Here is a 19,113-nt window from a genome sequence, read left to right on the forward strand (position 1 = left end):
GGACAGTCCCTGCCAAGGTACGGAAGGAGATGGCATACTCTCCTACTGTGGACCCTCCTTGCTTGAGGGTTGGCAGAGTGGCCACTGCAGAGGATGTTCGTCCCGGCTCCTCGAACACGACATGGAAGGTCTGCAAGAACAAGGCTAGGTCCGAGAATTCAGGCCCCTGTAGTTCCAGGATGGGGTTCGCCCATGCGAGGGCCTTGCCAGCAAGGAGGTAGATAATGAACGCTACCTTGGCCTCATCGGAGTGGAAGAGATGAGCTCGCAGTCTAAAATGAATAGTACATTGATTGATGAACCCTCTACAGACTCTAGGATCACTGTCATAGCGAGGAGGGAGAGGCAATGCAACTGTGGCTCCGGAACAGTTAGGGGGAGTAATGGGAAGACGTGGTGGATGGTATCAGGAGTGACAGATGACACCAGACGTGGTGTATACCAGCAAGGGTGGCAGGTTGCGCCAGACATGGTGGATGATATCCGGGATGACAGATGACACCAGACGTGTTGTATACCAGTAGGTGTGTCAGGTTGTGCCAGATGTGGTGGATGATACCCAAGAGTAGTCTATATTAGCAGGCGGCACAACATGGCTCCAATACTAAACAGGCTCAGGAATAAGACACAGCACGAGATACAGGATACAGGTAGCAGGGCACGGGAACACTGGGAGCAGGGACCATTTGCAATACGAACATCGGAAAACTACAACAGCACTAAGGCAAGGAGTGGAAGGGCAGGGCCCTTTTTATAGTCCAGGGTGGTCTGGGAAATAATTAATATATTACATATGCGCCCTTTAAGGCTGGGAACCAGCGCGCGTGCCCCTTCGCGGCCATTGCAGGATATAGCGGCCGGATGCACTCTTGTCTCTGGGGAAGGAGACATCGGCCACAGAGAGGTCTGCAGGTAAGGGAAGGCTGCGGTCCATGATTTATTCTAAGGCTAGAAGATATTCATACCCCTTCACTCATGTGCATGGGTTGGAAGTGTCAATAAATGCAGTGTCCATAATAGTTATTTTTCTTTCACCCCATCTCATCATCGGCCCTTAGCTGCTGTGCAGACAATTTGCTTTTTTACGTAATTACAGAAAATCTCTCTCTTCATCTTTGTAATAGTCTGCCTTAAAAGACAGAATTATAAACTAGTAAAATACAGAGGAGTACAAAATCATTTGCTATACATGGTTAACCAAAAGAAAAATTCTGTGGATTCCCCTTTTGCACCAAAGAACAGACAATCTCATTACCCGCACAGTCTGGTGAGTTTGTACAGTAACTTTATTTATTTTTTTATTCTAAACTAGCCTAAATAGAATTTCCAGTAAGCTTCAAGACTTTCAGAAACACTTTAACATGCTCTAATGCCAAGTCTTCTGATTCTAAAAGACATGTACCCTGTGGAGACTTGTACTGCTGGCAGATTATTGCTAAGCACTGACTGTGTCCTGACTGGAAACTTACAAAATGATAACCTGCAGGGAATGTGAAAAATAACAAATGCTGTGCTGGGATACATAATTGTATTATTCTCTCGACTTGCAATGGAAATCTGAAATACGTTGGAGAAAGTGCGTCCCAGACACACACACACATTGGAAGTGATTCACTGTGAGTGGGGAAAGTTACACTTTAATGTCAAATTGTTAATCCTGAACATGAATAATTTCTCTTGCCCTAAACACTCATGATGAGTCAGGTCCTCAGGGTTCCTGTAGTATGAAATGAATCAGCCGTCATCAGTCAACATCACCTCCTCTCACTTTCGTGATTCTGGAACATTTCAAAGTAAAAATTTTAATCTTCTACCATGATGAGGGAAAAAAAGACTTGAGCAGGTAAACTATTTTTAATGGAATTCTACACCTTTCTACAGTTTACATATAGAATGAAACTGCATAAAAAATTGAATAACTGTCTAAATAAATTTTTTTTACTTATCTTGTGCTAATTCTTATTTACAGCCTGTATTAGCGTGGTTAGCGTGGATTAAAACGCTGTGGAATTGCTGCTGATTTTCAGTGCAGATTCCACACTGAAAATCTGCAGCAATTACAGTACAATACACGTGAATGGGGTTTGAAAAACCCCATACACATGTAACGTTAGGAAATAAGCGCAGAATTGAAGGCATGCTGTCGATTTTCCAATCCACACAATGTTAATTTTGTTGCAGATTTTGGATTTCTTTCTTTGCACAGGATAAAATCTGCACCAAAATCTGAATCAAAGATTGTGTCAAAATGCATATGTGGAAATGTAACTCACCCACTATAATACAGATTGTAAATCAGGATCAATACAAGGTTTTTATTAACTGTATTTCTAACAAATTACAATTTTTAGCAAAGAAAATTCGTTATTGGTTAATGTCTCTTTCTTATGTGATCCCTTCTGTGATTGCCTTAACTTACATAATCTCACACAGTTTTTGTATAAGAGCCAAAACAGTTGTTGGACATTTTTTAACATTTAGAGGGAATGCAGGAACATATAACTTTCAGGGTCATGAGGCTTCAATAATCAAACCGTCCAATGTTTGGACGCTTAAAATAACCGATTTAACATTTCTTAATTTAACATGGTAGCAAAGCATTCGATTGGAAACTTACTAGCTTTCTTTGGACATTTCATACATTTGCCTAAGCCCCAGGAGGTGCCCACTGTTCCACAGCAATCGTCTTGTTTTGAAAGTCCCGGGAGAGGCTTTCCACACTATAAAATAAAATTAGAAGCCTTAAGGTTACCAGTGTTTGGTATGACTTATAACATACATGATTTTAATAAAAACAGCGTTAGACATAGGAATATGTTTAACTTGTTAAAGGGATTTTCCCATGAGGGACATTTATGACATATCCACAGGATATGTCATAAATGTCTGATCGATGCGGGTCCCAACTCTGGGACCCACACCTATCTCTGGAACGGGCCCCCTAAACCCAGTTCTAGCTTTTTGTGCTTACGTTGACTCCCGGTCACTTCCTAATTTCATGGTCGGGACACGGTCAGGAGTTACGGAAACAGTGTAACTCGCTGAGCTACGCTGTTTCCGTAACTCCCATAGTAGTGAATGGCAGTTACGGAAGCAGCATAGCATGTGAGCTACGCGGTTTCCGTAACTACTATTCAATTCTATAGGAGTTATAGAAACAGCGTAGCTCAGCAAGTTACGCTGTTTCTGTAACTCTCGACCATGTAATAAGTAAGTAGCCGGGAGGCAGCGTGAGAACAAAAAGATAGAATGGGGTTTACGGTGCCCCGTTCTAGAGATAGGTGTGGGTCCCAGAGGTGGGACCTGCATCTCTAACATTTATGACATATCCTTCGGATTTGTCATAAATGTCCCTCATGGGGAAATCCCTTTAAGTTATTAATGCTGTGCTCGAGTTTACATTCTGTACAAGCAAATTATAACAAAGTAGTCCCAATTATAGCACACTGTATTGAAGCTACAAACCACTGTTGATATGCTGAATCACTGTGAACACCTATTGTCACGATTAGATCCCAGAGATTCTACTATTCCAGGTAGCAGCACTGCTCACTGAGCAATCTAAAAAGGGAGAGTCCCTTGGATCATGTCTTGACTGGGGTGTAACTAGAATGGATGAACCCCCATCACCCAATGACAGGAAACTGAAATAACAGCATAAGTAGCAATAATTTGGTTTGGACGCAAGCACCATATATCAGAGAACCCAAATAATAGTGCTAGATAACAGAATCCACCAACTTATTGTTTTCCACTAAATGGAACAATGTCCTTGCACTTGAATGGGCCCCCTCTGCCTCTGGCACCCATAACTAGCTGCTACAGCTGTAGTAACACCCAGGCCTGACACATATGCTTTCACAACTCTTTTTCATTGAAAATGTTAAATAAAGAATAATAAAAAATAATAATAATTAAGTACTTCTCAAAAACTTATGAAGCCCACAAATTCAAAGACCTTCAAGAAATATTTATACATATTGCAATTGCCAAGATCAAAGACATCTTTGTTGGCCATATGACAGATGATAAGTGAACACTTTTTATTAAATAAGAAGGCTGCAGATTGTAGATTGAACTCATTGTGTCATATTGCAATAGGGGATGGAGAATACCACTCAAGATGCACATTGTCTACTCACTGAACTTATTGTTGATGTAGACGATGAGCAAGAAGAGTCCACTGGACGTATCAAAAACAGAATAGCGTTCTCAGGCCAAATTAAATCTATCCATATTAGCCGAATATTGTTGACCAATCACAACACATGATTCACAAGAATAAATAAATTGAAAGCAATTGAACATAGGATCTGGTTTAAACATGAAGGGCTTTATGTGTATTGTTATACTGACTGCAATATGATTTTTATGAATAAAACAAAAACAAATAAAACTAAGCTGATTCTCTTCAATGAAGAAAAAAATGACACTTGGAATTTGTCCCCGAGTGCAGCAGATCACGGCACCAGGTAGATAAAATGTCCTAGCTCGGCATTGGTAAAATAAAACATTGTAGCTTATTCCATTCACGGAATACTGGCTGCCATACAAGTATAAGCCATACTCTGCATTGCTCCCTTTACAATACAATTGAATTACAGAACAGATAGTAATCAGTAAAGTGGCTCAATGAGGAGCTCCACCGAAGAACTGCAAGGTCAGAACCATCAAATCAGGTTTCAAAGTACATCACCAAACTATGAAATGAGCAAGTACTGAAAAAGTACAATAGCCAATAATGGTCACTTATGACAAGGTCAAGAGAAGAAATAATGGTATTGTCCATAGCAACCCAATGATAGGGTTTTATCATTTTTTTTATTGTATATTTTCATAAATGCCCCCACCTTAAAAATATTTCTCCAGAATAATGGTGATATAGCACTGTGTGTATCCTGTGCACTGTGCATGGAATAAGCATTACAGAATGTAATCAGCTTCTGTGCAGATCTCAGCAGCCGCCTGATCCACAGGAGAACTTTTAATTACTTCCCTCATTCCATTTTGTGTACCTCAGAGAACATTCCAGAAAATTCATTTTTGTGGCGCAGGGAGGCCTGAGGTAACTGAACAATGAGCTTGTGCAGCTGGGCATCACTGTGCCAAGCAGACTGTAAACAGGAAATAAATCAAATATTGTAAAACTTCGAAGAAAGGCTCCAAAACCAATACCAAATCCACATTTTGGTTCTACAGCATGACATTCCTACAATATTTTAGAGGCCATAGTAGTGTGAATGACAATTGCCTGGAAGACAAGTAAGCCAGGAGTATAGCAATAATTATAGGGCTACATGCATGCAGTCTTACTGCACTGCCAAAATAATCATGTAGCGTAAACAAAGAATACAAGGTAAAGCCACTTTAAAGAGAATATTCAAAAAATGCCTGAACAGCAATACCCTAATATTACTATTATATATGTGCCTATTAAAGACCGTCATGAGACAGGTCTAGATTCACCTTTTATAGAAAATGGGAAAATTATATAGAGCATTATAACAAAATTATGTGTAACATACGGTACTTTATCTTGGTCTAAGGCATTGAAGGGGTCAATGTCAATATCTTTGGTGGTCTTGGGTATTTCAAAGTGGTCAATGGTGCTATCCCAGGTAGTCTAAAGTTGTCTCAATGACCACGTCTCTGGTGCTTTAAAGAGGCTCTGTCACCACATTATAAGTGCCCCATCTTGTACATAATATGATTGGCGCTGTAATGTAGATTACAGCAGTGTTTTTTTATTTAGAAAAACAATCATTTTTGTCAAAGTTATGACCTATATTAGCTTTATGCTAATGACTTTCTTCATGGACAACTGGGCGTGTTTTACTTTTTAACCAAGTGGGCGTTGTGGAGAGAAGTGTATGACGCTGATCAATGAGCATCATACACTTCTCTCCATTGATTTACACAGCACAAAGTGATCTAGCTAGATCGCTATGTGCAGCCACATACACACTGTAACGTCTATGGCCACGGCCCGTCGTTCGGCCGTTAACCTCGACGGCCGTGGCCATGGACAGCTTACCTCCCTGCAGCGTCGTCCCCCAGTCAGGCGCCAACACTCACTTCCGGATTCTGAGTGTCTCCGGCGAGCGCGCGTGCCCGCGCATGCACGGCCTTAAAGGGCCAGTGCGCGCGTTTTTGCAGTAAATCTGCAATCTGGCCCAGGAGGCTCTGCCCTCTTGCCCTTTGCCAGAGCGTTGTTAGTTTTCCATTGTTCGTCTTGCTTATGGTCTCCCAGTGTCTTCCAGCCTCCCAGTGTACCTTGCTCCTGTATCCCGTATCCTGTTTCCGTGCTACCTAGTGCTATTGCCGTGCTGTGCTATTTGCCGTGCTGTGCTACAGCCTACGCTGACCTGCTACGCCTCACCGGACGACTTCCCGCCGCCTGGTCCTGGACTGCCCGCCTTGCCTCTGCCTACAATTGCCTCAGGTACTCTCACTGAACTATCGAACTGTGTACTTACCGGTTTGGCTGGCTGCCATCCCGCTACGCGGTACGGCCCAGTGGGTTCACACCTCGCACCGTGACACACACACATTAACGTTACTCAAGTGTCCTGACAGTGAATAGACATCACTACCAGTCAGGACGTGATGTCTATTCAGAATCCTGACACTTTGGTAACGGAATAGGGAGGACTGTGCACCGTTACCTTTATTATTAGGCAGAGCACTTCATGAGTCCTACAGCTACACCACCAATCTCTTCTGTATTACCATATCACTGCACACTTTGAATTATTATTGTTTTTCTACTAAATGAATTTGAAACTAAACAGGGGAATCTACAAGATGCCCATGAAGTATTAAGCTACTAGATTAACCCATTTTAGGAAAAGATTTTAAAAAAGTCTCTCCAAAGGAAAACCCAAGGGCCAATAAACAGGCAGATGTTTAACGTTAGGAACATTTCACAGTCCACATGCAGTGCAAATAATACTGTAATATGTTTAACCACTTAATGACATATGACGAAAATGAAGCAGGCAGTAGCCACATCATAACAAAAATACTTATCATTCTAATCATGCGGGCACTGCCACTATACCCATGCGATCACAGTAGCAGCCCTGCTCTAACAGTACCTTAAACAGTTTTTCAGATCTCTGCCCTTCAACCCTTTGTAAGCTGTGATTAATGCTGATACAAAGGGAGAAACTGAGGTGGGCCCCCCCTTTGATCGTGGGACAGGGATTCTCTGTTAAACAATTTGATCCCATACCTTGTATAGACAGACAGTCCAGGGTCCATGAAAGTACAACCAGTGATGAAAAGAAAAGGCCTCATACAGCTATGTCGACCAAAAAATAAAAAAGTTATGACTGCTGGAATGCTAAACATGATAAAAAAAATTGTTAATGCCCCCAAGGCCATAAATGGCCTTGTCCTCAAGGGGTTAAAAATCATGAGAAGATGGTTGAATGAGTCAGACGTCGATTTCTACATTTTATCAGTAGATGGCTTTGAAGTAATATTATGAAATCTAGATCCAATGTTTGGGAATGGATTCTGAGTCAATGACTTGAAGGTTCTTTCACCATTTTATCATTATACACCTGGTGATGCACATCTGAGATGGGTCAGGAATCCAAAACAAAGGCAGCTTTCATTACCAGCATGATCTCTAACAGATTACCATCTCCTTGATCTCTGCCTTAACATGTAATGTGTAATTAAAAAGAAATGTTAATAGCCGCATGAAAATAAGAGTTGTGCCTCCTGTTGAAAAGGCTGCTTCAAAAATCACACGCGTAGTTATATTACAAACCATTATGGTTTTACCCTCTAGTAACTATGGTAGTCTGATTTACTGTTTGTATGAAATGTATTAAAATTACTTCTGTCTGGAGATGGTACAATTATTCATTCCCCAAATTGTTAATCCCTTTCTAGACGCATGGTGCAGACATATACACTTCCTCCTACATGGCTTTGGCAGCTCATGATAACCACTACGAATCAAGGGGTGGCCTAAACGTTCTGGTCACTTGTATTAACATTCTCTGGTGGTAAAAAACAAAGAGAAGATGGTGAAGCTGGCATTGGACCAACGATACACGTACATAAGGAAGAGCCGTGGCTTTGCTTTTCTTCATCCGGTGCAAGGGTTCAGTTTGCAGCATATAAATATCCTGTCCAAGGCAAAGTGATTTATTGGCACCCCCTGGCACTCGCCCATCACCCTGGGCACATGCCCGGTAGCAATCTCCCAGCTAAGACCCTGCTTAAGGGACATTTGGGGTCCTGCATTGGGGAGTATTCACCTAAATCTGTATTCTGTACTTCAGGATGATACCACATTATTGATAGAAATTAGTTTTTTTTCGTTTTAGTAGAAATATTTTTCTTTTTATATACTTTCTTTTATACTTTGGCTGTGTATTTGGGCAATTTATCATTAGCTAATATTGTATATACATTGAACTTGAAAACTTTTTCAAAGTGTTTTTAATGTTTTGTATTGTATATTTCAGAATTACAATAAAGAGAATATTTGTGTATTTAAATTTTTGGATTTATGGTATCGCTACTTATATATAAACTATGGTTCTTCAGGAGATTTTCCTAGAATTTTGACCATTAGGGCCAGGGCACCAACTCAAACAAAATGCTAATATTGTGATGAACTATCCTAAGCAGTCAGAAAGAAGAGAGTACATCTTTGCATGTCATGGCCAGGAATGGGACATAGTCAGTCAAAAACAGAATTGGACATTTTTAAATAAGAGATAAGGACACATTATCTTTGGCTCTGAGCTTGGTGGATTAAGTGGCTTGTGATATAAGTGGAGTTATAAAACCGGATTGTGTTGCTGTATTTCTTTATTGTGTTGCTGTATTTCTGTGTTTGTGAATCTGTGTGAGAACTTAATTGATTGCTTGCAAATAGAAGATAGCAAAAACTGACACAATGTAAAAACTTTTTCCTTGCAGATTCCTTCCAGCTGAGCAGCGGACTAGGGGTAGGGGTTAATTGGTCTCAGGTGGTATAAATTAGACTGCAGAACTCAGTTTGAGCTTGGCTCTGTCTGAGCTTGGTGGATTAAGTGGCTTGTGATATAAGTGGAGCTATAAAACCGGAGTTTAAGCCCCTGTAAGTACTCTTCTTTTCTTTTACTTTGACAACTGTTCACTGTTGTGTTGTAACTCGGATAATGGATAGCAAGATTTGAGGTCTTCTTCAGTGCACAGTCTGCCATATGTATGCAAGACTGGGTGAATACCTCTGTGGCAGATGTGAGCATGTTGGTCACCTGGAAGCTCGCATTAGCGATCTGGAGGAGCAGAATGCAACACTGAGGAAGATAGACAATCTTGATGCGATGGTGTCGGTTTCAGAAAAGGCAGCCCTAGTGGATACTGATCTCCCTAACATCCGGGAGAACAGCCCAGCTAGTAGTCGGGCGGGATGGTAATGCAGGTAAGGCAAGACAATTGATAGTTGTAGGGGATTCTATAATCAGGAAGACGGATAGAATAATTTGTCGCTAGGACCGCCTCAACCGAATGGTTTGCTGTCTCCCTGGTGCCAGGGTTCGGCATGTGGTGGAACGGGTGGACAAATTGCTGGGACGGGCTGGTGATGATCCAGCTGTCGTGGTCCATGTGGGTAACAACGACAGAATAAATGGTAGGTGGAGGAGCCTTCAGAATAATTTTAAAGAACTAGGCTACAAGTAGAAGGGAAGGACCTCCAACTTAGTATTCTCAGGAATACTGCCTGTGCCATGCGCATCGCACGATAGACAGCGGGAGCTCAGGGATTTAAATGCATGGCTTAAGTCTTGTAGAGGAGAAGCCTTTGGGTTCCTAGAGCACTGGACTGACTTTTCATTGGGGTACAAACTGTATTCTGCTTATGATTTGCACCTAAATGGAAGGGGGTCCGCTGTGCTGGGAGAGAGAATTCTAGCTGGGGTGGCGGAGTATTTAAACTAGGGCTGAGGAGGGAGGCCAATGTAGAAAATAAAGGGGTAGTTAGGTCAGAGATGGGTCAGACTATATTGGACTGATTTTTATTGAGGCACTTTACTCATTACTGCCCCCTATATTTCACTTATATTATTATCACTTGCACATACACTATTCATTAATTATTTTTTACTACACATCCCATGCACCACACGCCACTCCGCTCAAGACTAGTGGGAGTGGCTATTATTATTTAATGTACCTGTTCACTCTCTTTCATCAGCATTTCTGACCTGTCTGTGTCCATTTGTAAGTGGCCTTTTTCGGTGGTTTTATATTGGTGGGGGAGAAACAGACTGTGGGGAGAGGACTTGGCAACAAGATAAGGAGATCCTTTCGTTACAAAACAGCAGTAAAAATAAAAATGGCCAAAATAATGTCAAATAATCACATTTCTGATACTGAAAGTGAAACATTTAAAGGCAAGTTAAAGTGTATGTTTACAAATGCCAGAAGTCTAGCAAGCAAAATGATGCACAATCTGGAGATTGTGAGGAGGTTGAAACCTTGTGGGTGGAATTACAAAGGGAGGTAAACACGGAAAAAATTACTTTTGGTGTAATCTATAGACCCCCCAATATAACTGAGGAGATGGAAGGTCAGCTATATAAACAGATGGAGCAGGCTGCACAGGCGGGTACTGTAGTGATAATGGGAGATTTTAATTACCGGGATATTAATTGGTGTCATGGTTCGGCTTCAACTGCAAAGGGGAGACATTTCCTCAACCTGTTGCAGGAAAATTTTATGGGCCAGTTTGTGGAATACCCGACTAGAGGTGAAGCTCTGTTGGATCTGGTCATTTCTAATAATGCAGATCTTGTTGGGAATGTCAATGTTCGTGAAAACCTTGGTAACAGTGATCATAATATACAGTAGTTATATTTTACATATACTGTAAAAAATAAACACAGGCTAGGAGGGCAAAAACACCTAATTTTAAGAAGGCCAATTTCCCCAGGATGAGGGCTGCAATTCAGGATATAGACTGGGAAGATCTAATGTCAAATAATGGTACAAATGATAAATGGGAGATTTTCAAATCTACTTTGGGTAATTATAGGGCAAAATTTATTCCTATAGGTAACAAGTATAAACGACTAAAATTAAACCCCACATGGCTTACACCTTCTGTAAAAAGGGAAATACAGGGTGGGCCATTTATATGGATACACCTAAATAAAATGGGAATGGTTGGTGATATTAACTTCCTGGTTGTGGCACATTAGTATATGGGAGGGGGGAAACTTTTCAAGCTGGGTGTTGACCATGGCGGCCATTTTGAAGTCGGCCATTTTGTATCCAACTTTAGTTTTTTCAATGGGAAGAGGGTCATGTGACACATCAAACTTATCTAGAATTTCACAAGAAAAACAATGGTGTGCTTGGTTTTAACGTTACTTTATTCTTTCATGAGTTATTTATGTCATTATGGGTGTCAGGTCCGAGTATTCCTAGATGAACAGTTTCCTGGAAAGTGGATTGGTCGTCGTGGGCCAGTTGAATGGCCCCCTAGGTCTCCCGATCTGACCCCCTTAGACTTTTATCTTTGGGGTCATCTGAAGGCAATTGTCTGTGCTGTGAAGATACGAGATGTGCAGCAACTGAAACTACGGATACTGGAAGCCTGTGCTAGCATTTCTTCTGCGGTGTTGCTATCAGTGTGTGAAGAGTGGGAGAAGAGGGTTGCATTGACAATCCAACACAATGGGCAGCACTTTGAACACATTTTATAAGTGGTCAGAAACTTGTAAATAACTCATGAAAGAATAAAGTAACGTTAAAACCAAGCACACCATTGTTTTTCTTGTGAAATTCTCGATAAGTTTGATGTGTCACATGACCCTCTTCCCATTGAAAAAACTAAAGTTGGATACAAAATGGCCGACTTCAAAATGGCCACCATGGTCAACACCCAGCTTGAAAAGTTTCCCCCCTCCCATATACTAATGTGCCACAAACAGGACGTTAATATCACCAACCATTCCCATTTTATTTAGGTGTATCCATATAAATGGCCCACCCTGTATATGAGAAAAAAAAGGGCATTTGAAAAATACAAATCTGATGGTACAGCTGTAGCCTTTGTAAAATATAAAGAGCTTAATAAAATCTGTAAAAAGGTAATAAAATCAGCAAAAATACATAATGAAAGGCAGGTGGCCAAGAATAGTAAAACAAATCCCCAAAAATTCTTCAAGTATATAAATGCAAAAAAACCAAGGTCTGAATATGCAGGACTCCTAGATAGTGGTAATGGAGAGTTGGTCACAGGGGATCAAGAGAAGGCAGAGTTACTAAATGGGTTCTTCAGCTCTGTATATACAACAGAAAAAAGAGCAGCTGATGTAGTCGGTGCCAGTGTTGTTAATATATCAGTTGATATACTGAATTGGATGAATGCAGATATGATGCAAGCTAAATTAAATAAAATAAACGTACACAAGGCCCTGGGACCAGATGGGTTACACCCTAGAGTTCTTAAGGAGCTTGTTTCAGTTATTTCTGTCCCCCTCTTCATAATATTTAGAGATTCTCTAGTGACTGGTATAGTGCCAAGGGACTGGCGCAGGGCAAATGTGGTGCCTATTTTCAAAAAGGGCTCTAGGTATTTAGAGTTAATTATAGACCAGTAAGCTTAACATCCATTGTGGGGAAAATGTTTGAGGGGCTATTGAGGCAGTATATACAGAATTATGTGACATTAAATAGTATTATAAGTGACAGCCAGCACGGTTTTACTAAGGACAGAAGCTGTCAAACCAACCCGATTTGTTTTTATGAAGAGGTGAGCAGAAGCCTAGACAGAGGGGCCGCTGTGGATGTAGTGTTTTTGGACTTTGCAAAGGCATTTAACACTGTCCCTCATAGACGTCTAATGGGTAGATTAAGGACTATAGGTTTAGAAAGTATAGTTTGTAATTGGATTGAGAATTTGCTCAAGGACCGTATCCAGAGAGTTGTGGTCAATGATTCCTACTATCAATGGTCCCTGGTTATAAGTGGTGTACCCCAGGGTTCAGTGATGGGACCACTATTATTCAACTTATTTATTAATGATATAGAGGATGGGATTAATAGCACTATTTATATTTTTGCAGATGACACCAAGCTATGTAATATAGTTCAGACTATGGAAGTTGTTCGTGAATTGCAAGCGCATTTAAACAAACTGAGTGTCTGGGCGTCCACTTGGAAAATGAAGTTTAATGTAGCTAAATGTAAAGTTATGCACCTGGGTACGAACAATCTGCATGCATCATATGTCCTAGGGGGAGCTACACTGGGGGAGTCACTTGTTGAGAAGGATCTGGGTGTACTTGTAAATCATTAACTAAATAACAGCATGCAGTGTCAATCAGCTGCTTCAATGGCCAGCAAGATATTTTCGTGTATTAAAAGATGCATGGACTCGAGGGACAGGGATGTAATATTACCACTTTACAAAGAATTAGTGAGGCCTAATATAGAATATGCAGTTCAGTTCTGGGCTTCAGTTCATAGAAAGGATGCACTGGAGTTGGAAAAAATACAAAGAAGAGCAACGAAGCTAATAAGGGGCATGGAGAATCTAAGTTATGAGGAAAGATTAAAAGAACTAAACCTATTTAGCCTTGAAAAAAGATGACTAAGGGGGGACATGATTAACTTATATAAATATATGAATGGCACATACAAAAAATATGTACTCCTGTTCCATGTAAAACCCCCTAAAAAAACAAGGGGGCACTCCCTCCGTCTGGAAAAAAAAAGTTCAACCTGCAGAGGCGACAAGCCTTCTTTACTGGGAGAACAGTGAATTTATGGAATAGTCTACCACAGGAGCTGGTCACAGCAGGGACAGTAGATGGCTTTAAAAAAGGCTTAGATCATTTCCTAGAACAAAAAAATATTAGCTCCTATGTGTAGAAATTTTTTACTTCCCCTTTCCAATCCCTTGGTTGAACTTGATGGACATGTGTATTTTTTCAACCGTACAAACTATGTAATATGTAATATTCATGTAATATCCTGTGACAGTGTCTGCATAGAGCTGTTGTAAGTCAGCTATGACTAAGAACTTTTACGGTTCGAAATGCGTAAGCGTCCTTCCCGGGAATGTTTTTTCTTTGTTTTGAATTTGAGTTATGAATTAACGTTTGGATTTTATTGGATCGAGTGCTGGACATTACCTTTTCCATCATATTCACTATCTGCATAGATTTACCTGCTGTGTACACAAGTGGATATAATGGTTACAATAACTTAATCCATCCCAAATTTGAAGTTGGCTACTAAAGCCGAAATATGTTACACAATTTGCACAATTATCAAATAATCCTGAAGGCTGTATTAGCTTTGAATAGTTGCTCAATACTTGCAGTTTATTTGCGCAGTACAACTATAGTAAAATCAAGATAAAAGGTGTGAATATGCCCATAGTGGCATAGAAATATCACATTCCTTATAGTCTGAGAAAAGAAGTTTAAATTATTTCGATTTTCTGAAGGCAGCTGTCAAAGATCAAGATTTTTATTGGCCCGTACATGGAATTCTTCTCAGCACAACTAAAACCCAACCATATTTCTTATATTAGAGTAACTATATCTGCATTTAACTTGTATTGATATATGATACATCTTTAATCCTATGATATTTCATGGTATTGATCTTACCCAAGATCTTTAGGGGATAAAGCATTAGCACAGTAAATGGATCCATGCTGATTCTTGACAGTATATTTATTTTTAAACTATATGAAGCCAAACCATGAGTCTTTAAGTCTTTCCAGTCTGCGTTACTATGTGCTGGGTGGGTATTTTTCATTTTATGGACAGATGCCTGCATATTATGGTAAAAGAGGGAATGTGTGAAACATGTTCCACACCTGATTTTGTTTTACATTTGTGGAAGTTTAGGACTTGATGGTTCATTTGTGAGTGATTCCAGATATTTAAGATGGACGTTTTTCAAACTCCAAAACTTTAGTAAAACATTTTCATCAGTTACAAAGAAATATCTAAACTAGTGAGTATTCTAAAACATAGGTTACAACATGCATTTGACAAAATAATCTGGCTACACAGCAAACATTTATTAGAATATAGCCACAAAGAAAGAAGCACATACTTATGTTACATAAAGAGTTTGTTTGCCTTTATATGTATATATATCATCAGGCCGGTCAATGAAACATATTTAGAAGATATCATCAAGGGAAGTCTGAGCAAAAAAGGGTATGTTCACACGGCCTATTTACGGACGTAAATCGGGCGTTTTTGCCCCGAATTACGCCCGAAAATAGCGCCTCAATAGCGCTGACAAACATCTGCCCATTGAAAGCAATGGGCAGACGTTTGTCTGTTCACACGAGGCGTATATTTACGCGCCGCTGTCAAATGACGGCGCGTAAATAGACGCCCGCGTCAAAGAAGTGACCTGTCACTTCTTTGGCCGTAATTGGAGCCGCTATTCATTGACTCCAATGAATAGCAGCGCTAATTACGGCCGTAATTGACGCGGCGTTCAAGCGCCTGCACATGCCGGTACGGCTGAAATTACGGGGATGTTTTCAGGCTGAAACATCCCCGTAATTTCAGCCGTTACGGACCCCCGCCGTGTGAACATACCCAAACCCTCACTGATTGTTAAAAAATCCATGACTATTACATCCCATTCATTTCAAGGGTAGCACCATCAACAAAGCTCAGCAGTCAGTGGTGGTTCCCTGATCTCTAATGATGACGTCATCTGACATGTCACAAGTTGTGTAAAGATGAGCAATCACACCATCTTTACTAGTTTTTATCTTGTCTCAACAACTTGGTAAGATAACATCACATTATAAAGTAGGTAGACCCTCAGGAAAATTGGATAAAGAAAAGGGAGTATATGGTCCTTATCACATATAGTACTAGATGACTATGTTCTCAAAAGGCTCCAATGAACTTTTTCCCTTTTCAATTATTAGCTACGTTCTTGGGTATGGTAAATGTACTGTACATGACTCCTTGTAAATATATCCTAACGCCAAATAATAGCACCCCCTCCCAGGATGGTAACTGAAATACAAATAACAATAAACATTCCAATAGTCTTGAAATATGGAAATCAAGTATATGACATGTTCCTTGATGATAAAGTATCAGGGATGTATGATTTATACAAGAGAAAACCTGATGAAAATGCCAATAATTCTCTGGAAAATGTAATTTTACCCTTTATGGTGATCAAGCAGCAGTCCATGAAACACACAATTATGTCGGTCTCATGAGAGATTTTTTTTTACAGTTTCTTAAGCATAAAACTTGGCTTAACAACTTAGAACATTGTACTAGAATGACCTCAGCCTCTACATGTGCCAGGCACCTCTGTAACTACTCCTCCCTCCTGCTGTCCCAATGGCTTAATACATGTCACAGAACTTTGCAGAGATACCCTACCAGCAAGAACAGCAAAAAAAAAAAAAAAAAGGAAACATCCAATCTTACAAAATAAAAGGTAAAGGGGCTGCAACTATTGGGAATCTGATCACAATAATTAGAAAAAGAACAACTAGAATCTAAGACGATGTCACCTGTGAGTCAATAATTGGTTAAATGTTGTGACAAAATTTTTTAAGGACCTGTAAAGGAAACAACAAGGAAATGGAACTTCCTTCAACTTTGTTCACAGGGTTTGTAGAAGCTACAAATGCAACATGCAGACTTTTAACATGGCCCTTGAATATTATCTGATAAGCATTGCAGTAAAATGCAGTAAAGTAATAAACTGGACAGAAATGTGTCTCTTGCTAGGTTTCTAAGGTTTATGGCAACCCACAAAGCATTCCTCTCAACTTCTCACTTTGCCATCCTGGAAAAACCATGAGCTCTGTTAAGTGCAGTTTAAGGTATAACTAGGCACAATTGTACAGAGGTGCATAACGTCAAACAAGTCCATTTATAAATCTTCACAATTTAGAATTATTCATTTTTTAAAGCAAGTAATATTTATTGAGTTCTTTTTTACAACTGTTATTTGCACAGAAACAAAACCCACCCAACCACAACAATCTCCCATCCACAGGTGACCAATGAAACTATTCAGATTCAGTGACCATCAGATAAAATAGTTTGCAAAAACTATACAAGGAGTATGATTTTTTTTTTATTATGCACCAGATGCACGTAAGCGTAAACGATCTCTAGTCAACTGCAGAGGAAGAAATCCAGACCAATCCAACCAAAGGGCCCAAATAGATTCTAACGTATTTCTCTGTCCACTTTTTAGGTATACAGCCTTTTCCATGCTAAGAACCCAATTCACCTTATTAATAAATTGCTGACACGTGGGTGACATTTCATCTATCTAATTCTAAGCCGACTTTCCTAGCCTCATATATCAATCTTACAACACCGATTTTGAGATTATCCTCAATAAGTAATGCAGATGTATATCCTAAAATACACACTAGAACAGGGGTCAGGAACCTTTTTGGCTAAGAGAGCCGTAAACGCCACATATTTTGAAATATAATTCCGCGAGAGCCGTACAATATGTTTAAAGGGCCATTGACAGATCAATCGCTCCAATGTTCACTTAGTACAGCAAGGAATGCTCCTCCCTGCTGTATAAAGCCACAACTGGACTGAAACAATGGTAATTAGCAGTAAAAAAATTAAATAAATAACTTACATTGTGAGCTTGCGATGCATGACATCAGTCCAGCAGTCTGGCTTCTTCTTTTTCCTGCGCATGACTGGAAGCTGGCATTCTTCCCACCTGATGTTGAGAGAATGCCAGCTTTGAGGCATTCGCAGAAGAAAGAAGCTGGAATGTTGGACATGTCACACAACGCATTGTCAGTTATGTCAATTATCTATTTTATTATTTTACAGCGAATTATTGTTTAGGTCCAGCGGTGGCTTAGTGCAGCAGAGAGGAACACTCCTTTGTGTACTAAGTGACCGCTGGAGCAATTGTATCTGTCAGTGGCCCTTTTAAAAGTGTTGGTCTTACAGAAAATGAACAAAAAAGAGAGGCTCAGACCCATAGGGAACTAAAGCATTTACTACTTAAAGTGGTACATACAAGCAGGCACACCCAGCGTAATAAATAATTGAACTTTATTAAATAGTCTCACTGTACATAAAGTGCACACATTGACTTGTATTTAATTTTAAAGAACAACAAATCTCCGAACTCTTTTTTTTATAACATAATAACGTTTTAATGCTGTTGCTAACCAACGACGAATAGAATACTTCCTACCGTTAACGTCCAAGGGAGACACAAGGGAGGAGGCAGATGCCGCTTCACTAGGGGACGCAGGTGCGTGCTTGCAGACGGCGCGGCTATGCAGGGAGTTATGGGAAATGTAGTCCATGCTCCCTGCCGCTCACCACTGCCGCCAATGCTTATCAGGCCATCAAAGAACTACCAATATCAGCGTGCACCGCGGCCTGATGGAGCGCGGTGCACGGGCTGATGGAGCGCGGTGCATGCATCCTTCCCATAGACAGGTAGGAGCCCTGTCTGCGAGCCAGATACGGCTATCAAAAGAGCCATATCTGGCTCGCGAGCCATAGGTTCCCGACCCCTGCACTAGAAGATCAAAACGTACAGAAATATGATATATTGAGCTAGCCTAGAATTGCAAGCCAATTAGAATTCTTCTTAAAATATTTCATTGGCTATTAGAGGGATGATATATCTATATTTTTAATTATTCTACCACATCATTCTACTCTTGATATACCCATGAAGAATTTAATATTTTAATGAGATTCACGCACCTTACATTATTTATTGATACCATTTTTTAAAGGTAGGTGTAAGACCCCTAAGAGTGGCATTGATGCGACACTGCTCAGTGCAGTACACAAATTGTTTGTAAATGGCCGAATGTCGTTGTGGGTAAAATGACTGTTTACTTGCAAAACTGTGAAGCCGTAAATGGTATATTCATTTTTGCAGGTAAACAGCCGCTTTACCTGCAACAACGCGTGACCAATAATGAGCAACTTTACAACCGGGTTCCATCACGGCTGTCAGCCGCATCTATGCTGCTTCGTGAGGTGTTATCTAAACATGAGCAGAAAATTAAAGGATTGGAGTATGGATGTAAGAAACATTTGGTTGCCCCTTAAGTCATTACTAAACATAAAA

The 19,113-nt window shown here is 40.2% G+C and overlaps 1 protein-coding gene and 1 long non-coding RNA gene across 3 annotated transcripts in view; one reads left to right on the forward strand and one right to left on the reverse strand.

Moving 5' to 3' along the window:
• Positions 1-19,113, reverse strand: part of LTBP1 (latent transforming growth factor beta binding protein 1) — a 380,067-nt gene that overhangs the window by 118,108 nt on the left and 242,846 nt on the right. For both annotated transcript variants that reach the window (XM_075862823.1, XM_075862821.1), the window contains one exon: positions 2,618-2,720. In XM_075862823.1, the coding sequence (XP_075718938.1) occupies positions 2,618-2,720 (103 nt within the window). The remainder of the gene's footprint in view (positions 1-2,617; positions 2,721-19,113) is intronic.
• LOC142759981 (uncharacterized) lies at positions 1,524-8,409 on the forward strand. Its single transcript, XR_012883223.1, has 3 exons — positions 1,524-1,843; positions 6,261-6,442; positions 7,906-8,409. It is a non-coding gene; the product is annotated as an uncharacterized LOC142759981 (long non-coding RNA).

The sequence above is a fragment of the Rhinoderma darwinii genome, chromosome 4, assembly GCF_050947455.1.
Source record: "Rhinoderma darwinii isolate aRhiDar2 chromosome 4, aRhiDar2.hap1, whole genome shotgun sequence".
NCBI lineage: Eukaryota > Metazoa > Chordata > Amphibia > Anura > Rhinodermatidae > Rhinoderma > Rhinoderma darwinii.